The sequence below is a fragment of the Chrysochloris asiatica genome, unplaced genomic scaffold (assembly GCF_000296735.1).
Source record: "Chrysochloris asiatica unplaced genomic scaffold, ChrAsi1.0 scaffold00238, whole genome shotgun sequence".
In the NCBI taxonomy this organism is placed as follows: Eukaryota; Metazoa; Chordata; class Mammalia; order Afrosoricida; family Chrysochloridae; genus Chrysochloris; species Chrysochloris asiatica.
Genome location: NW_006408756.1, coordinates 1082619 through 1099609, shown reverse-complemented (window position 1 = coordinate 1099609; position 16991 = coordinate 1082619). Strand labels below are relative to the sequence as shown.

General features: G+C 56.8%; 1 protein-coding gene across 1 annotated transcript; it reads left to right on the top strand.

Moving 5' to 3' along the window:
* The first annotated feature begins 3251 nt into the window (after positions 1–3251).
* Positions 3252–16652, top strand: SLC17A9 (solute carrier family 17 (vesicular nucleotide transporter), member 9). Its single transcript, XM_006873354.1, has 13 exons — positions 3252–3310; positions 6716–6913; positions 7311–7450; positions 10044–10143; positions 10758–10888; positions 11676–11772; positions 11964–12060; positions 12576–12663; positions 13410–13444; positions 15278–15393; positions 15812–15867; positions 15983–16012; positions 16489–16652. The coding sequence occupies exons 1-13, from the start codon at positions 3252–3254 to the stop codon at positions 16650–16652; spliced, it is 1311 nt and encodes a 436-aa protein (XP_006873416.1).
* Positions 16653–16991: the final 339 nt, after the last annotated feature.

The following is a 16991-nucleotide window of genomic DNA, read 5'->3' as shown; positions in this document are numbered from 1 at the left end:
TCAAATGTCACGGATCAGTCTTTTGTAAAGGTGGTAAGTCAGAACCTTTGTTCTGCCCACTGTGGGATTTTCAGCTGCATTGGGATAACATAAGTCTTTTATTTTTGCCTTTCCGTATGGGAATTTCCAAACCTATCACAAGAGAACGGACTACCTTGATACCACCGCACCCCCGGGCCCCGCATCTGCCTTCTCACCCAGTTGTCTAAGCCCATGTTGGAGATTCCTTAGACTGCTTTCCACATTCTCAGAGACACGAACACCTAACGTGTAAAAGGAAACTGGGGGACCCTCTGGACTTGTCCATTGCTTATACCATGCTGATGAGGTGTGGGCCTGAAAGGGTGTGTGCATTTTGTCCGAGAGGAAGGACAGCCTGTGCCTCACTGGGGCTCTGGGGACACCCCACCGCCTGCCCAGAAGGAGCCTGCCCCAGCCATGTCAAGCCTGCTGGTCTCAGATGCTGGGCCTTAATTTTGGAATGTCACCTTGGTTTTCCCTTGGCGGTACTGGACTTGTATAAAGTGGGATACTGGTGTGAGTGGGCTGTTGGCATAGCTAGTGTTGGCAGTTCCAAGCCTGTGCTCCTGTGGGAAGCATCTGGCCCATTCTGCCTTTACAGGTTGCTGATCAGTGGTCTGGTGATAAACACGAGGGGGCTTCAAAAAGTTCGTGGGAAAATGGAGTGAAAGCTAATGGAATTTCTCCACAAACTTTGAAACCCCTGTATAATCTTGTGTCATAAAACCCTGGACAGAGAAACTCGGAGAGCACCCTGCCTCGTGAAAAGGGGATTTATGGCTAAAAGGTAATATTCGTGCAATTGCAGGTTGAAGGTGTTCTTCATTTCCATGTGTGCATTAATGTGATGTATACCAGATGTGGTGCTCTGACAAGTTGTGTGTGTGTGTACATGTATGTTACTTTGTGTGATGTTCATCAGGGGATGTGATGTTCTGTTGTATGTGTGTACATGTGTGTGTATATGTAGTATGTGAGTGATGTCAGGGACGTGGTGCTCTGTTGTGTGTGTATGTAGTGTGTGAGTGGTATAAATCGGACAGTGCTCTGTCGTGTGTGTGTGTGTGTGTGTGTAGTATATCAGGGGCATGGTGCTCTGTTGTGTGTGTACCTATGCATGCATGTAGTGTGTGTGATGTATATCAGGGACGTGTGTGTGTACCGGGGAATGTGTGTAGTATATACGTGTGATGTGTATGGGACATGATGCTCTCGTGTGTGCGTGTGCATGTATGTAGTGTGTGATCAGTATATCAGGGATGTGCTATGACAGGATTGTGTAGACACGACATGTATGTAATTGTGTGTGTGTGTGTAGTGCGTGCATCAGGGCCGTACTCTGGCTGGCTGTGTGTGTACATGTACATGTATGTGAGCATGGTGTGTCAGGAACATGATGCTCTGACAGGTTGTGTGTGTATATATGTGAATTTGATGCTACCAAGGATGTGGTGCTGTAGTTTGGCACAGGACTTTGAGTTCCCACTGGATGTCCAAGCTCTCCGTCCAAGAGGGGCCTATAGACTCATCGACACCTGCTCTCACCCAAACAAATGACCAGTGCATCTTGCTCACGCTGCCCTTTGGACTCTGTCCTGTGTCCCTGGAGCATTAACCTTATGACACAAGCTCTTCATCAGACCTGTGTCACGTGACTGCTCAGGGGGGCGTGTGTGTGGTCAGTACCGGGGAGGAATGGAGACACCATGGCCCTGAGCCGTTGCCCACCAGGAAGCACTCCACCTGGCTGCATTGCAGAGGTTCGTAGCCCCTTTCCTCCTGCAGGATGCCATGGGTGTCCCAGGTCTGACCAGGGGCACAGCCAGCACTGCTCCTCCCTACTGGCCTTCCTGCGCACCTGGCTGCCACACACGCCCCTCTGCTACATTTGAGGATCCATCCGCACTGCTCCTTCCCACCCCACCAAGCCCCCTTGCTTCTTGGGCCTACCTAACTGCAGTGGTCTCTCCTCCCCGACACTGTGGTCTACACAGCAGCCAGGTGGTCCTGTGTAAGGGCTTCCCTACTTGGAGCTCAGCTGGTCTTCACTAGCCCAAGGCTCTGACCTCACCTCCCACCTCTCCCAGTCTTCATCCTGGGCACCTCCGGGCCATTACACTTGTAGCTGCTGCTCACCCCTCACCCCCAACAAAAAGCTAAAACCACCTACTTGGTTTGTCCCATCATTTCATGCCAATCCCACCCAAGTATCTCCCCGTGGGGCACCCTGCCTGGCCGCTTGCATGTTCTTCCTTTTGTTTACGGCCCACCTGCCCGCAGCACTCCGTGTAGAAAAGTAAAACGCTAGAAGGTACCTAGGAGATCCCAGCAGTGGGGGGAGGGGAGCCACCACTTTTGCAGTGACGCCCGGATGCCAGTTCTGGAGCTGGGCCTGTGTCCATGAACTCTGCCACTTGGACGTAGGCCAGGTGGGTGGGCCCCGATCCCCTTACAGATCAGGAGTGGGCAGCCTGGAAGATGGGACTATTCTTCACACTGTTAAACCCTCCTCCCTAATGTTCAATCCAGTCTGCACAGCCCAGCAATGTGTGACAGCTGTTGCCCGCCCACACTTCATAGGTGGGGGGCAAGGCACCCCCAAAACCCACTGCTGTTGAGGTGATTCTGAATCATAGTGACCCCCACAGGGCAGAGTAGAACCACCCCATAGAGTTTCCAAGGTTATAAATCTTTACAAAAGCCAACTGGCACAGCTGGGGCAGAACCGCTGACCTTTCAGTTAGCAGCCCAATGCTTTACCACTGCGCCACAGGGCTCCTATGTGTTTCTTCCCTCCCCCATAGGTGCGGACCACGGGTCGGATCTGACACTGCCCCCGTTTGACAGGTGCTTGACCAGGCTCAGTGTCCAGAGTGTACGAGCGCCAGGGTGTTGTTGCCAGGGTACCCGCGAGGGCCGGCCCCCCCCAAAGCCTTGCGGAGGCGGCGCTATGCCGAGGCCACTTCCTGGGTCTAACGGGTGGGCGCCCGCGGATCCCAGGAGGTGTGGCCCTGCGGGAGTTAAGGGAGAGCAGGTCCCCTACTTCCGCGGGCGGGGCCGGGACCACGGTGGCGCGCCCCGCCCCGCCTGCGGGGTGGCTGTCCGGGGGCGACACGTCCTGGGAGCGCCGGACGGAAGCACCGCGGGATTGACACGTGGCCCTGGGCGGCAGCGCTGCCGCGTGGGCTCAGCCGGGCCCCATCATCTGGATCGGCATTCGTCTGCAGCCGATGCAGCCGGTCCCAGATGAGGTGCGCCAGGACGCGGCCCAGAACGCCCCGTGGTCCAGGTGCGCGTGGGTCAGGGCCGTTGGGGAGGGAGTGGCTCGTCCTGCTGTGATGGGCTGTGTGTTTCGAGACCCTCCCCTACTACCTCCACTCAGCCTGGGGGCCTCCTTGGGGCACTCCCTTCAGGAGAGGGGAAGAAGGAGGAAATGGGCCCAGACCCGAACTCCGTGCAACGTATGAGCTCCTCTCAGCCAGGGGCCCTAGGAGTGAATATCCTCCAGACTGACCTGGGAGCTGGGGCTGGGGCTGGGGACTGGCTCACCCCCTTGTGTCCTGCACTTGAAGACATGTATGCGGCCTCACCAGTGACTCCACACCCCTGGCCATCAGGGCAGTACCACTGTGGGCCAGGGGCAAAGGAGAGGTGGAGGCAGGCAATGTGTGCACAACCTCGAACCGCTCCCGCTCTGCCCAGAGCCCCTGGGGGGACTCACAGTGGCCAGACACTGTTCTTATCAGGGCTCTGTTCTCAGGGCTATGGGGTGATAGGCGGGCCTAGGCAGGCTCCCTGAAGGGGGGTCCCAGGCTAAGGAAGAGACCCACCTCATGGCTCAGTCCTGCTCTCCTGTGGGCTTAGACCCTCAGCCCAAGGTCAGGCCCTGAGGACTCCTGACCTTTCCACCACCTGCTCTGCCCAGCACCTGGCCACTTCCTCCCAGCCAGCCAGGGCCCCTGCCAGGAGGGGCTGCACGCACCAGTGACAGTTCAACTGATGCTGGCATCTCACTGAGGGGGTGAGGGGAGAGGCAGCATGCTGGCACCCACAGGACCCTAGGACTGGCATCTGCAATTCCAGCCCACCAGGTGCCAGATTGAACTGGTGTCTGCTCATTTGCTTACTTTCTTCCCTCCCTGTGGCTCCCTAACCCCAACCCACCGCCCTTCATTTGGAGAGGCATGCAGAATGCTCTGCAAACTTGCCTCTGAGACTGAGTTCCAAAGGTGGGACATGGCTCCTTCCTTCCTCGGTGGTGCTGTGCAGAGCGCCCATATGCTATAATGCCCGTGTCTCACCCACTGCATTGCTAGGGCTAGGAGAAGGAGCCATCCCCGGCAGGCCTGTGTGGCAGGGGAGAAGACACCCTCCACCCCGGCCTCAGTGGGGATGATGGTGATTACCTCTCTTGAGCTGTGGTCTCTGAGGAGGCCGCTCCTGGCCAGGGAAGTGGCCTCTATTCTCAGAACCATTCCAGCCTGCTGGAGGGGCCATCTCTCTGTTTCTACTGGACCTTCCTGCCCAGGGCTGCCTGGAGGTAAGCCGGAGGGACAGCAGCCCAGAGACATTGCTCATTGAACCATGTAAAGGAACAAAGCTGCTTTCAGTGGTACACTTGGCCTCTGTGGCATGGTGTGGGACTTTAGAAACCCTGCTCCCATGCCCTTGTTCTACTTTCCTGCAAGCAACCAGTTAAAAAGCAACATCTGTGCAAACACCCAGGTACGGAAGCTCACTCAGGCAGGGCGCTGGGCACACCTCCTCTGGGCCTTTCATAGCGAGCCTGCGAAGGCCCCCAATAGGGCAGGACTGCCTGAGTGCTCAACTGTTGCTTCCTACACAGTGGACACTAGGCCGGGTGGTTTGGACCGAGTCCAATATGCTTCCCTGATGACCCCAGTGGAAATGTTTGCTGTGGAGCTGATGGACATGTGAGGCCCATGTGCTGGACAGGCCTACAGAGCTGATGACTCTGTGCCTCTTCTCACTGACCACTGTTCGGGTGCTGAGTGAGTCTCAATGCCTCCAGGGACTGGCTCACCTCCAAGATGCACCTGGTCCCCCCATTGCCTCGGAGGCTTTAATTCTGTAATGGAAAGGAGCGTTTGACCATAGCTCTGGAGGGACAGTGAGCTGCTCCAAGGAGTTTTGCTCAGTGTCCAAATCAAACCCAGCTCTCCAAAGCACAGCCAGAGCGAGCATCTTGGAGCAGGAAGTGGGGCCTAACGCTGGGCATCGAGTGACTTGGATGAGATTTTAATAGCCGGATGTCAGTGGGATGATACCAGACTCTTCCTTAACAGTCTCCGAGGGGTCCTTGAGCTGTTCCCATGAGGAGCACTCTTCCCTGGCTGCCGAGACGTGGTCAGGAGACTGGTTCCCCTGGCATTGCAGAACTTGGGCCGGTCTTTCTTCCTCATGGGACCCTCTTCCACTGGATTCTTAGGGAGGTCCCAGTGCATGGCAGAGAGTGCTCGAGGTCCTTCATGGGACTCCTGGCCCTGCCCCCTTCTTCACTGCAGATGAGGAAACTGAGGCTCAGGGAAGAGGAGAGCTCCCCCAAGTCCTCTTGGGGCATGGGTCTGGGCTCTCTCAGTTCCCAGTATGTGCTTCAGAGCCTAAAACACTTGACTGCTTATCGAAAGATTGCAAGTACAGATCCATCCAGAAGTACCTCAGAGGAAAGGCCTGCAAACCCTGTGGAGTAGAGCTCTCCTCTGACCCATGTGGTCACTCTGACTGTGGTCAATTCTACACCTGGTTTAGGATCGTTCTGGTGACTATAATTCCCAAACCCCAATTGGGGAAGGGGCCCTGGGCCTAACCAGTCTGGGGAAGCTGTTTGGAGCCAGGGACGTCCACCTGGTGGTGGTCATTCCCTGAAGGCTCTCAGGTGTGTGTGTGGGGGGGGGCGATTCTTGTTCCCTGGAGGAGCACCCCTCTGGGAGGATCTAATTCCCACATCCATAAGGGAGGACTGCTTGTGTGTATAGCCACAGAGGACAGGGGTCTTGCCTGAACTCACCCTCGAAGGCTCGAGGCTTTGGAAAAGTACAGCTGCGATTTGCAAAGCAGGCACGGGCCAGGGCAGGCATGCTGGCTGGAGGAGGTGGACACGGCTCCTGTTGCCAGCCTGCCTGAGAGCCAGCCCGTCTCAATGGCTCCTTGTTGCCTGCCTGGACCCAAAGACTTTCCAGTCAAAGATGCTGTCCTAGGCACTTACTGACCTACCTGGTCCTGGCCTATAGAGGGCGCTGTGGGATGAGCCCCATTACCAGACAGATCCGGAAAGACCTGCCTCATGTTCTGGTATACCAAGTGGTCCCACACAGCCTTGGGGGCTCACAGTTGTTCCAGAGTGAGAACAACATTGAGCAATCATTTCCCACACAGCCTGTGGGTCATGTTCAATCATTTCCCACACAGCCTGTGGGTCACTGCTGTGAGGGGAGGGAAGGGGTTTCCCATCCGGTACGCCCCATCCCCTCCCTCTGCCCTCTCAAACCCACCTCTCGCTGCAGTGAGAAGCACCCACAGGCTGGGCAGCCTCTACCATCCAACAATACCGTGTACAGGGCTGTGTCTGACGCCTGCTTGCCCTTCCAGGAGCCACCAGAGGCTCTGCTCTCCTCCCAGAAATATGACCGGGTTCATGGAGGGACCCAGTCTGACCGCCACCCTGTTCCCACAGGCCCGAGTGCCAGGCATGGACGAGGACACTGCTTCTGGGCACCTGCCTGCTCTACTGTGCCCGTGTGAGCATGTCTGTGTGCACCGTGTCTATGAGCCAGGACTTCGGCTGGAGCAAGACGGAGGCGGGCATCGTGCTGAGCAGCTTCTTCTGGGGCTACTGCTTGACACAGGTGGTGGGCGGCCACCTTGGGGACCGGTAACACTCCCATCTTCCAACCCCCAACATGTGGGCCTCTTGACAGAGGGGAGGATGGACTGGCTGGGAAGAGGAAGTGACCCTAGGGAAGGCCAGCTGTTGGTGGCAAAATTTGGATAGAGACCCCATCCCGAGGAAGAAGGTAGGGTTGTGGGGAAAGGAAAGTGTCCACACTGACAGAAGGAAGTGGGTCAGCTGGGAAGGGGCTTGGCCAGTCTCATACAGCAGCCCTGAGGTCACCCAGAGTCCTAACAGAGTGGTTCTGGGGCAGAGTGGGCACACAGAGACGCATGGATGGACAAATTAGCCCCTTCACCTGACCCTCCATGTCCCCTGCCCACCATCACCCCCCACCTTTTACTTCTCACCCCTTATCGTACACCCTTTGGACCCCTAGGATCGGGGGTGAGAAGGTCATCCTGCTATCGGCCTCTGCCTGGGGCCTCATCACCGCTGCTACTCCCCTACTCACCCACCTCAGCACTGCCCAGCTGGCCTTCATGACCTGTTCTCGAATCCTCATGGGCCTGCTCCAAGGTGAGGCTGTGGCCAGACTCGCTGCTGTCAGAGTCAGCAGAGTAGGGGGGTGTCTGTGTGAGAATGGGCATGTGTGCAGGCACATGTGTACATGTGAATGCATGTGTTCATTGCATCCATGTGTGTTGATGTGTGTTCAGTGCACACATATATGTGTATGTGTTGCACTCCCACATAGCCATGTACCTGCGAGCATGCATGTGTGTCATGTTCCCACGTGTTGGTGAGTGCACGTGTGTGTGCATGTATGTGCTGTGCTCCCACATGTCCACACACCTGTGAGCCTGCATGTGTGTCGTGTTCCCACATCGGTGTGTGCGCATGTGCATGCATGCATATGTTGCACCCCCACACATCTGTGTCCACGTGTGCACATGCTTGTACACATGTGTGTGTCTGTGAACTTCCAGATGCTCTCAGGAGTGACATAGTAGGGCTGGTGAAGCACAGCTTCAGAGCTTTGTCATCAGACATGTTGGCTCTGTGAACTACACTTTCCAGCCAGAGGGGCCGACTTCAGTTCCAGTTTTCATAAGTTTGTGTCACTTGAACTTGGAATTGCACAGATGTGGTGGGAATGGGGGCTGCCTGCCAGCTGGAACCCTTCTGAGAGTTTCTGGGGTCTACAGGGAGATTCCTGCCCCTTGTCCACCCCTACCCTGCCCCTGGATCCCTGTCCACTTGTGATTCCAGGGTAGAACTGGGCTCTGCTCCCCCAGAGCCTAGGCCTCTCTGCCTGTCCTCCCGAAGTCCAGCAGTCTAGAAGCTTCCTCCCAGACCTCTTCCCTCCTACCTCACAGAGTTTCAGCCCTTCCTGGAGGAGGGCTAGGGTCTGTCCTCATACAGAGGTCACTCAGAGTCCAGGCTGGCGTGTGAGAAACACATATGTTTCAGCAGCACCAGGCCTCCCGCGGCCCACACATGGCCAGCCCTCTGTGACCACCAGTATGGTGCCTGGGTTGTTGGTATTGTTTGGTCCTGTCCCTGAGTCCCCATAGTCACGGCCCTGTATAGTCAGATGACCTCAAGGTGTGACGCAGTGCCAACCCGATGGAGGCCCTTGTGGATCCCATGTTGAGTGGATGAAGGAAGGAAGGAATGAACCACCAGTCACCACAGGACAGAGCTTTGGTCAGGGCTGGTGCAGGCAGGGGCAGGTGTGGAGAAGACGAGGCATGGTCAGTGTCCAGTGCAGCCTGCCTTTGGATCCCAGAGGGTCCTCCGGACCTTGGACCAGCAGGACGGGGCAGTCCTCGAGGGTGACCAGACCCAGGAAGGGCTCCTGCTAGGGGTGCTGGCTCTCGGTGAGCCTCGCCCTCACTGGGACAGTTTGCTTATCCTCATTCTTGACACTTGAGGCTGTGTTTTCTAGACACTCCTCAGAGGCCAACATATCTTAGTGTTAGATGCCACTCCTCTGCCAAGAGGTACACTTGAAGGCAGAGGATCGGCTTGTGTGGCTTCGTGATTCTCCTCAGTGCCAGTGGTTGCCGTTGGGTGGGATGGGCTGAGGTGGGGGGCTCCTTACATCTGTGGAGGAGCAGGGGAGACATTCATCTTCCCCAAGGCCAGGAGCTCCTCCTGCCCTGGGGCCTCTGGGTGACCCAGGAGAACTTTGGTGGGGGTAGGCCATTCTTTAGGGCATGAGGACGAGGCATCTGAACCAACTCCCCTTTTTGAGCTTCAGTTCGGCTGTTTCTCCACATCCTGGGTGGGGTGGGGGGGGCTCTGTGTGGCTGATACCTCCTATGGCCTGGAAAGTAGCCACCAGCTCAGCCCATTGAACTGGGGACAGATATGGTCCAGTGGCAGCCGTTTGAACAGGGCCACTCTGGGTAAGTGGTGTGCATGTGACCACAGACAGGGCCCTGGCCCTGAGACGCAGGTGGAAGCCCCTTTGTTTCTGCCCCATGGGCTCAGGCTCCCCACCCCAGACCCCAGTGAGCCGTGGCGCTGTGGGTTAATGCACTAGACCACAAAGTCGGCAGTTCAAGCTCACCAGCTGCTCCTTGGAAACCCTACACAGGGTCACTATGGGTTGGAACTTACTCAACGGCACTTCACAACAACAACATAGTGTGCAGGGCTGAGCAACACGCCGACGATATAGTGCACTCAGCTCAGGTCTTTAAAACCCTGCGATCGGGACTTGCTCCACACTTTGGAAAGCACAAACACTTGAGCCAAAAATAAATAAACACACCGTTCACCCCGCCCCAGCATTCTGCCTCTGGAGACACAGATGATTTGGTGTGGCCAGGTTAAAACCAGACAAACACCTGTAATGTTTATTAGTAAAGAAAACTACAATGACTGTTGAAAAGTAAAAAACAAAGATAATCATAGAATACACAGTGAAATGACCCCCGTAACCCGCTCTCCGTGCCCACCGTCCCTGTCCACCCCTCGGCCCTGCTTTGTCCTACAGTCCATATGGACCGTGTTCGTGCCCTCGGCCACACCTGCCAGGATACCTGAGGGCCTCCGAATTCACAGTGCAAACGTGTATCACCCTCTTCATTGTGGGGGCCCAGGAAGTGCTTCCTGGTGTTCTGTGACCCTTCAGGCTGCACCTCTGCACCCTTCATTCCAGGCGTCCACTTCCCGGCCCTGACCAGCCTCCTGTCACAGAAGGTGCGGGACAGTGAGCGGGCCTTCACCTACAGCACCGTGGGCGCTGGCTCCCAGGTTGGGTGAGTTGGGGCGCTGAGTCAGATGAGTGCCAGGAGACCCCCTTCTGAGGCTATGGTCCAGCACTGCTGCCCGCCCGGCCCAGAGCAACATTTCTCCACACAGTCCAGTCATGGGGCTGGGGAGAGCGGGAACTGGTGGTGACGTGGTGGTTAGCAGACCCTTTTCCTCTCAGCTGGTGGCCCTCTCTGGGGACTGCTGGCTGACAGCCTTCACGGGCAAGCAGCACGTGCTTAAGGAGTCCCTGCCTGCGTCCACCCTCCAACAACTCCGGGCCTCCCAGTCCATGGCCTTGCTATCATCACAGCCCCTCGGCCACCTCATGAGTGGACACATGCTCACCCCACTGAGGATGTGGCCAACCAGCAGGGCGGGCGGACTAGACAGTCACATTGTAGATTTCAGTGTGCCCCTAAGCGGGACACAGAGGGACATACTTGGGGGACCCATAGGGCCCCTGAATGTAACCACCCCACCCCTGCCCAAGTCCACTCTGCTTCTCAGAAAGTCTTTCGTTGGATACCAGAAATCCTTCCCAAAGCAGCAGGGTAGAGACTGCCAGCAGCTGCCTGTGGGGACTCCAGGGTGACTCCCGGCTTCGGCTCTGTCCTTTCAGAACACTGGTGACTGGAGGCGTGGGCTCCCTGCTCCTAGACCGCCATGGCTGGCCCAGCGTCTTCTACTTCTCCGGCGGGCTCACCTTGCTCTGGGTGTATTATGTGTACAGATACCTGCTGAATGAAAAAGGTAACAACAGGTGGAGCAGGCAGGGTGAGAAGCTTCTCCGTGGTGGGCGAGAGCCTACCTGTGTGCCCCCTGCAGGGGTCACTGGCAGTGGTGTCACTCTGTTCTCCCCCACCCCTGAAAGAATCCTCTAGACTAGCTTGGTTTTTATTAACGCCTGTCAATTCAGCCCCCAACTCTCAAGGTCCCTCTGACTAACAGAACAAAACACTCCCCATCGTGGGTCACCATTGAGTTTTCATTGATGTAGGTCACCAGGCCTTTCTTGCTAGTCTTATTCTGGAAGCCCCATTGGAGCCCAGTCAGTATCACAGCAACACAGAAGCCTCCCCTGACGTGTGTGAGGCAACACTATCACTGAACCACCATTGCGCCCGAACTAGTGAAAGCTTTGGTAAAAATGCCACACTCCCAAGCTCTGATCTCTGCTCAAAGTCACCACATTCTATCCAGAGTGTTCCATTTGGGGATAAGAAGGAGGGAGGAGGCCACCAGGCAAAGGCAGTTAAGTCTTATGGTGATCAGGAGATAGGGGGCTGAAGGCCAAGCCCTCGGGCTCCAGGAAGGATGCAGAAATGCACTTGGGACCCCACTTCTAGAAGCTGACACTCTCCTGCCCAAGGGTGGTGGGTCCAGGGGCCTTAGTGGATGGCTGGGGTATGCCAACAGAGGTGGCAGATTGGCGGGGCTGAGGCATACTGACACCTTGAGCCACCCTATCACGGTCTGTTAGCAAGCCCCGCCTGCCCAGGCCAAAGGGAATGCAGCTCTGATAGGATCCGTTCCTCAGATCTCCTCATGGCCCTGGGTGCATTGGTTCGAGGCCCACCCATATCCAGACACACCAAGGTCCGCTGGAAACAGCTCTTCCGGAAGCCTGCCGTCTGGTGAGCCAAGCTGGTCACCCCACCGCATGGCAGAGGGGTGGATGGGGGAGGAGTCAGCATGGGTTCCAGTGCTGACTGACCGGAGTGGACGTGCCTGACTTTCTGACTGGGCCACACACTGGGGTCCAGCTCACAGGGGCACCCTGGCTGTGGGTGGGGGTACTGTGGCTGAGCTGCGTCCTGCCCCCCAGGGCGGCTGTTGGCTCCCAGCTGTCCTCCGCATGTGCCTTCTTCACTCTGCTCTCCTGGTTACCCACTTTCTTCAGGGAGACCTTCCCCAGCTCCAAGGTGGGTCTGCCTCTTCCTGTGGCACATATAGGCTGGGCTGCGCTTGAGATGGGGGGTCTCTGCATCCCGGCCCCATGCAGAGACCACGGGGACCCTGTGGTGGTCGGGACCTCATAGCTGGGAATGCCTCACCTGCACATGGACACATCTCTGTTTGTAGGCAGGTTGGGGTGCTCTGGCCACCACACTGTGTCCATCCTCATGGCCTTTACTCAGTGTCCCACAGCCGTGTCCTATAGTGTGACGGTCACGTGGCTGCTTGAGACCCCAGGACCCCTCCACTCCCAACCTGGGCACCTGGCCTGCTGGGTGGGAGAGGCACTGTACCCAGACATCGGGACCCTCCTGGTTTGGGGGGGAAGGGAAATCACCCTGGCTGCCTGCCACCACCCATGTGGTACAGGGATGCCCTGGGGTGGGCAGAACTGTGAGGAGTAGATGGTGGTGGGCGAGGAGGCAGGGGCTGCTGTATGGATGTGGGAGTGGACGTCACCAGGTATGGGGTCTCCCCATAGGGCTGGGTCTTCAACGTGGTGCCCTGGCTGGTTGCGATCCCCGCCAGTCTGTTCAGTGGCTTTCTCTCGGATCACCTCATCAGTCATGGTGAGACTAAAGGAGAGGGCTGGGAAGTGGGGGGCCCAGAGTTGGGGGATGGGGAGCCTTTGGTGTGCCTCACTTTGGGGGCTCAGGGAGACATCTCCACACAAGGAGGAGGCCTCCGCTGTGACATTGGAAACCCAGTCTGCCCTTCAAAGGCAGTCCTGGCGTTAAGCATGGACACAGCAGGGCAGTGGGGGGCCCATGCTCTAGTAGTAACCAGGCCTTAGCCTACCTCAAACTGCTGCTCCAGCCTCAGTTTCTGCATTTAATAAAGGGATGTGAAGCACTCAGCCCTAGCTGTGCCTGTGAGGCTAGTCCTGGGGTCAGCTGTGAGTGTCCAGCGAATCCGCACCTGTGCTCACATGCCCGCTGTCGAGGGCCAGTGCTTTCTTCTAACTTTGAAGTGGCGCATGCTTACAGTGGGCAACTAGGCAGTGGTCAAACACAGGAGGCTCGAGTCCCCACTTGACTGCTGAGTGTTCACTCATACAGCCTTCCCATGCTGGCCACCCAGTCACAACCTTGGGGTCTCCCAGGACACGTGTGGGTTGGGTTGCACAAGTGCACCCACACACACACAAGTACACGTTCACTGTGCCGTGGGACACCCCAGTCCTGAGCTCTGAGGCCCATCCTTCCCTCCCCGGCTCTGAAGCCCCACCAAGTACAGCTGTCTGTCCTGCCCCTGTGTGTCCAGACTCTGTCCTGACCACCAGACAGACAGAGCCTTTCCTGCGCTCTCCTCTCAGGTTACCGGACCATCGTGGTGCGCAAGTTCATGCAGGTAGGAGACTGTTCACCTGGATCTCTGGGTCTGAGGACTGTACCCCCCAAACATCCCATTTCTGGGGCCCTCCCAAGGGGCTAGTGCTGAGACCCAGAGGGGAGTCGCTCAGCACCATGGTGGAAAGGTGCTCTGGGGCTGGTGTTGGGGGCAGTGTGGACGCCCCACATGGACCCTGTGTCCCTTCAACCACAGACGCCCCTTTCTGGTCTTGAACTCATGTCCCGTGGGCTCCACTAGACCCAACCGTGAACTGGCCTTGCCTGTGTAGCACACGTCCTGATACCTTCTGACAGGGATGGGGCCAAGCCTGTCCTGTTTTCTGGGCACTGTGCCCTAGACACCCTCGCTTGAGATGTGCTACATGTCCAAGGTCTGAGGGGTTTCCGGGCTGTTAAAGAAACAGGGCTAGTGGACCGCGGTCTCTAAGGTCGTGTCTAAACAAACATTCATGGAAAAATTCCATTCTCTTTCACTCTGTTTTTTCCCACGAACTTTTTGAAGCTCCCTAGTATGGTACTACAGGATAATGCACTGGACCGCAAGGTCAGTTTGAACTGCAGGGTCGACGGTTCAAACTCAATAGCTGCTCCTCACAAACCCTATAAAGAGTCACTGAGTCAGAACTGACTTGATGGCACTTAACAAGTCTATATAAAGAGAGACATTGATTTTGAGGAATTGACTCACACGATGCTAGTACCCTCGAGACAATTTCACCTCATAGCGACCCTATAAGATTTCTGCCCCATGGGGTTTCTGAGACTCGATCTTGATGGGACACATAGCCTCATGTTCCCCCATGGAGTGGCGGTGGGTTTGAACCTCTGTCCTTCCATTCGTAGCCCAGCACTTAGCCCAGGGCACCACCAGGGTTCCTTCACAGGACACTTGTTGCTGTTAAGTGTTGTTGAGTTGGTTGTAACTCATAACAACCCTGTGTAGGGTTTCCGAGGAGCTGCTGGTGGGTTTGAACAGCTAACCTTCTGGTTAGCAGCCCAGAGTTTATCGTCTAGTCCCACACCGGGACTCCTCACATGATAGTGGTGACTGGCTAATCCCAAATCCGCAGGTCAGCAGGCCATAAATGCAGGCTGTCTCTTGTTCCATGTAGGTAGGTCAGGCCTTGAGGGGGAGAGGAATTCCGGCAGGATGTTGGCTTCTAGTCTGGAGGCAGACTCTTCAGGCCTTCACCTGGTGATAGGCAGCCCATCCACATGATGGACGTGATCTGCCTTATGTGAAGGTTGACTGACTTAATCACATGAAATGGCTTCGTAGAAATATCCAGGCCAGGGTGTGACCAAACCTGGGCACCACGGCCAAGCCACGGTGACATGTGAAATGAGCCACCACACATGTGATGACAGATGGTGTTAATATGTAACCTGTGTGTGATATGATACAACACATTGTAGCAGAAGGACACAAATGAACCACTAAAGGAGGAGTCGCGTGGGGTCCTGGGTGGGGTCAGGTGCACAGCCAGCCCAGGAAGCTTGTCAGCTTGGGTGTCCCAACAGATCACCCAATCACCCAATTAGAGTTGAACACAGTCTCCTGCCCATCCCCCCTCACCTCCCAGAAGGTGGGATGACCTCTGAGGGGCCACCCCAGTTACCTCAATAGAGTTAACATTCTGATGGGTCCAAGGAGCCAAGGATGAGTGTCAAAGACGCGCCTGTTGGTGATTCTATGCCGTGGAGTCGAAAGACACGCCTACCACTCCAGAAATCCCCAGGGTTTAGGGTCACTCCCAGGAGCCAGGAGGAAGTGTGCCTGCTGTAGGCACAGTCCATCTGCCTTCTGGCCCTCACACCGTCTCTGCCACAGGCCATGGGCCTCGGCCTGTCCAGCGTTTTTGCCCTGTGTCTGGGCCACACCTCCAGCTTCTTCAAGTCCATGGTCTTCGCGTCAGCCTCCCTCGGTCTCCAGACCTTCAACCACAGGTGAAGCCCTGTTTGTTCTGGGAAACTCTGCCCCATGAGGGAGGGAGTCTGGGAAGCAGAGGGGCCCAGCCTAGGAATAGGGTGGGGTGGAGCGAGTAGCCACTTTTGTCCCCCGGGTCCTTGCCCTCTGTTGAGTCCCTTCCCGGTCTGTTCTGAGCACTCATGAAGACCCCACTGGAAGTGTTTGGGGGAACCTTTCACATTAAGTGCATGGAAAGGATAATGACCCTTCCCCTCCCTGTGACCTATGGCGAGGGGTCCCTGGGGGATATGAGGTGGTAGGTGGGGGTCCTTTCCAGAGATGCGCAGCCTTCCTTCCCACGCCAGCCTCTTGGCTGTGGTCTCTGAGGCTGAAGGTCATCCCATGGGGTCACACTGCCCTGCAGTCACACCCTACCACCTCCCTGTCTTCCTGCAGTGGCATCTCTGTCAACATTCAGGACCTGGCCCCATCCTGTGCTGGCTTTCTGTTTGGTGAGGACACCCAGCCCCCAGTCCTACCCTGGAGGCCCCTGAAGGCAGCGAGGAGGGTCCTGGCAGCCTTCTCTGACTGACCAGTGCCCATTCCTGCTCTCTGGCCCCTTCACAGGTGTGGCCAACACAGCGGGGGCCTTGGCAGGTAAGAGGCTCTATAAGTGGTCCCCACAGGGTCATGCCAACCTGAGATAGCTTAGAGTCATGGTGCCCTCTGCCCCACCCCATCCTTTCACCTCTTCGACTGGCTCCTCTAGGCAGGACGGTGCTCGTGGGGTACACTCTTAAGACAGGGTCCAAGATGTCAGACCTGTGTGTGGGGGAGAGCACAGGACTCTATTGGCACCCACCAGTGGTGGATATGGCCCAGACTCAGATGTGGGGAAGGGATTCAGGTTGACCTACCACATCTTCGTGGCCAGGGTCCCTGTGCCCCACACTCCAGCTCCTCTTTGCGGGGACTCACAGGGCCTTTGGCAAGGGGCTCTGCCGAGTGGGCTATCCCTGGTAGGTATGGGCCTCTGAGGTCTCTTGTCCCAGTCCCTCTGACATAGGAATTCTGGGATTCCATTCTCCATGGAGTTCCGGCCCTGGGACAGCCTCCTCCTCTCTCCGGTCCAGGTGTGGTGGGCGTGTACCTGGGCGGCTACCTGATGGAAACCACAGGTTCCTGGACCTCCCTCTTCAACCTGGTGGCCATCGTCAGCATTCTGGGCCTCTGTACTTTCCTGGTGTTTGGGGAGGCTCAACGGGTGGACCTGAACCCAACCCATGAAGACCTTTAGCCCCCCAACCCCAGCCCCTTCCCTTTCCTTTTGGGTGAGCTCACCACCTGGGTGCAGGATTCAAAACAAGGGGGCATGGGGTGTGGGGTACTGGGGTGTAGGAACACAAGGATGCCATTGCAGGCTCCCCAGCTCCCCAGCCCAGGAGCGACCTTGGGGTCAGTACAAGATCCGCCCTTGCTCTGAGCCTTGGTTTCCCCACTTGCAGTGGGGCATCTTGCACAGGGTAGGGCTGACTATCAGGGATTCGGGGTGCAATCATTCTAGCGGCAGCAGCTTCATGGCCCTGGGGGACAGGACAGGGCCAGGCGGTGCTGCCCTCCCAGCCATGCTTCCCTG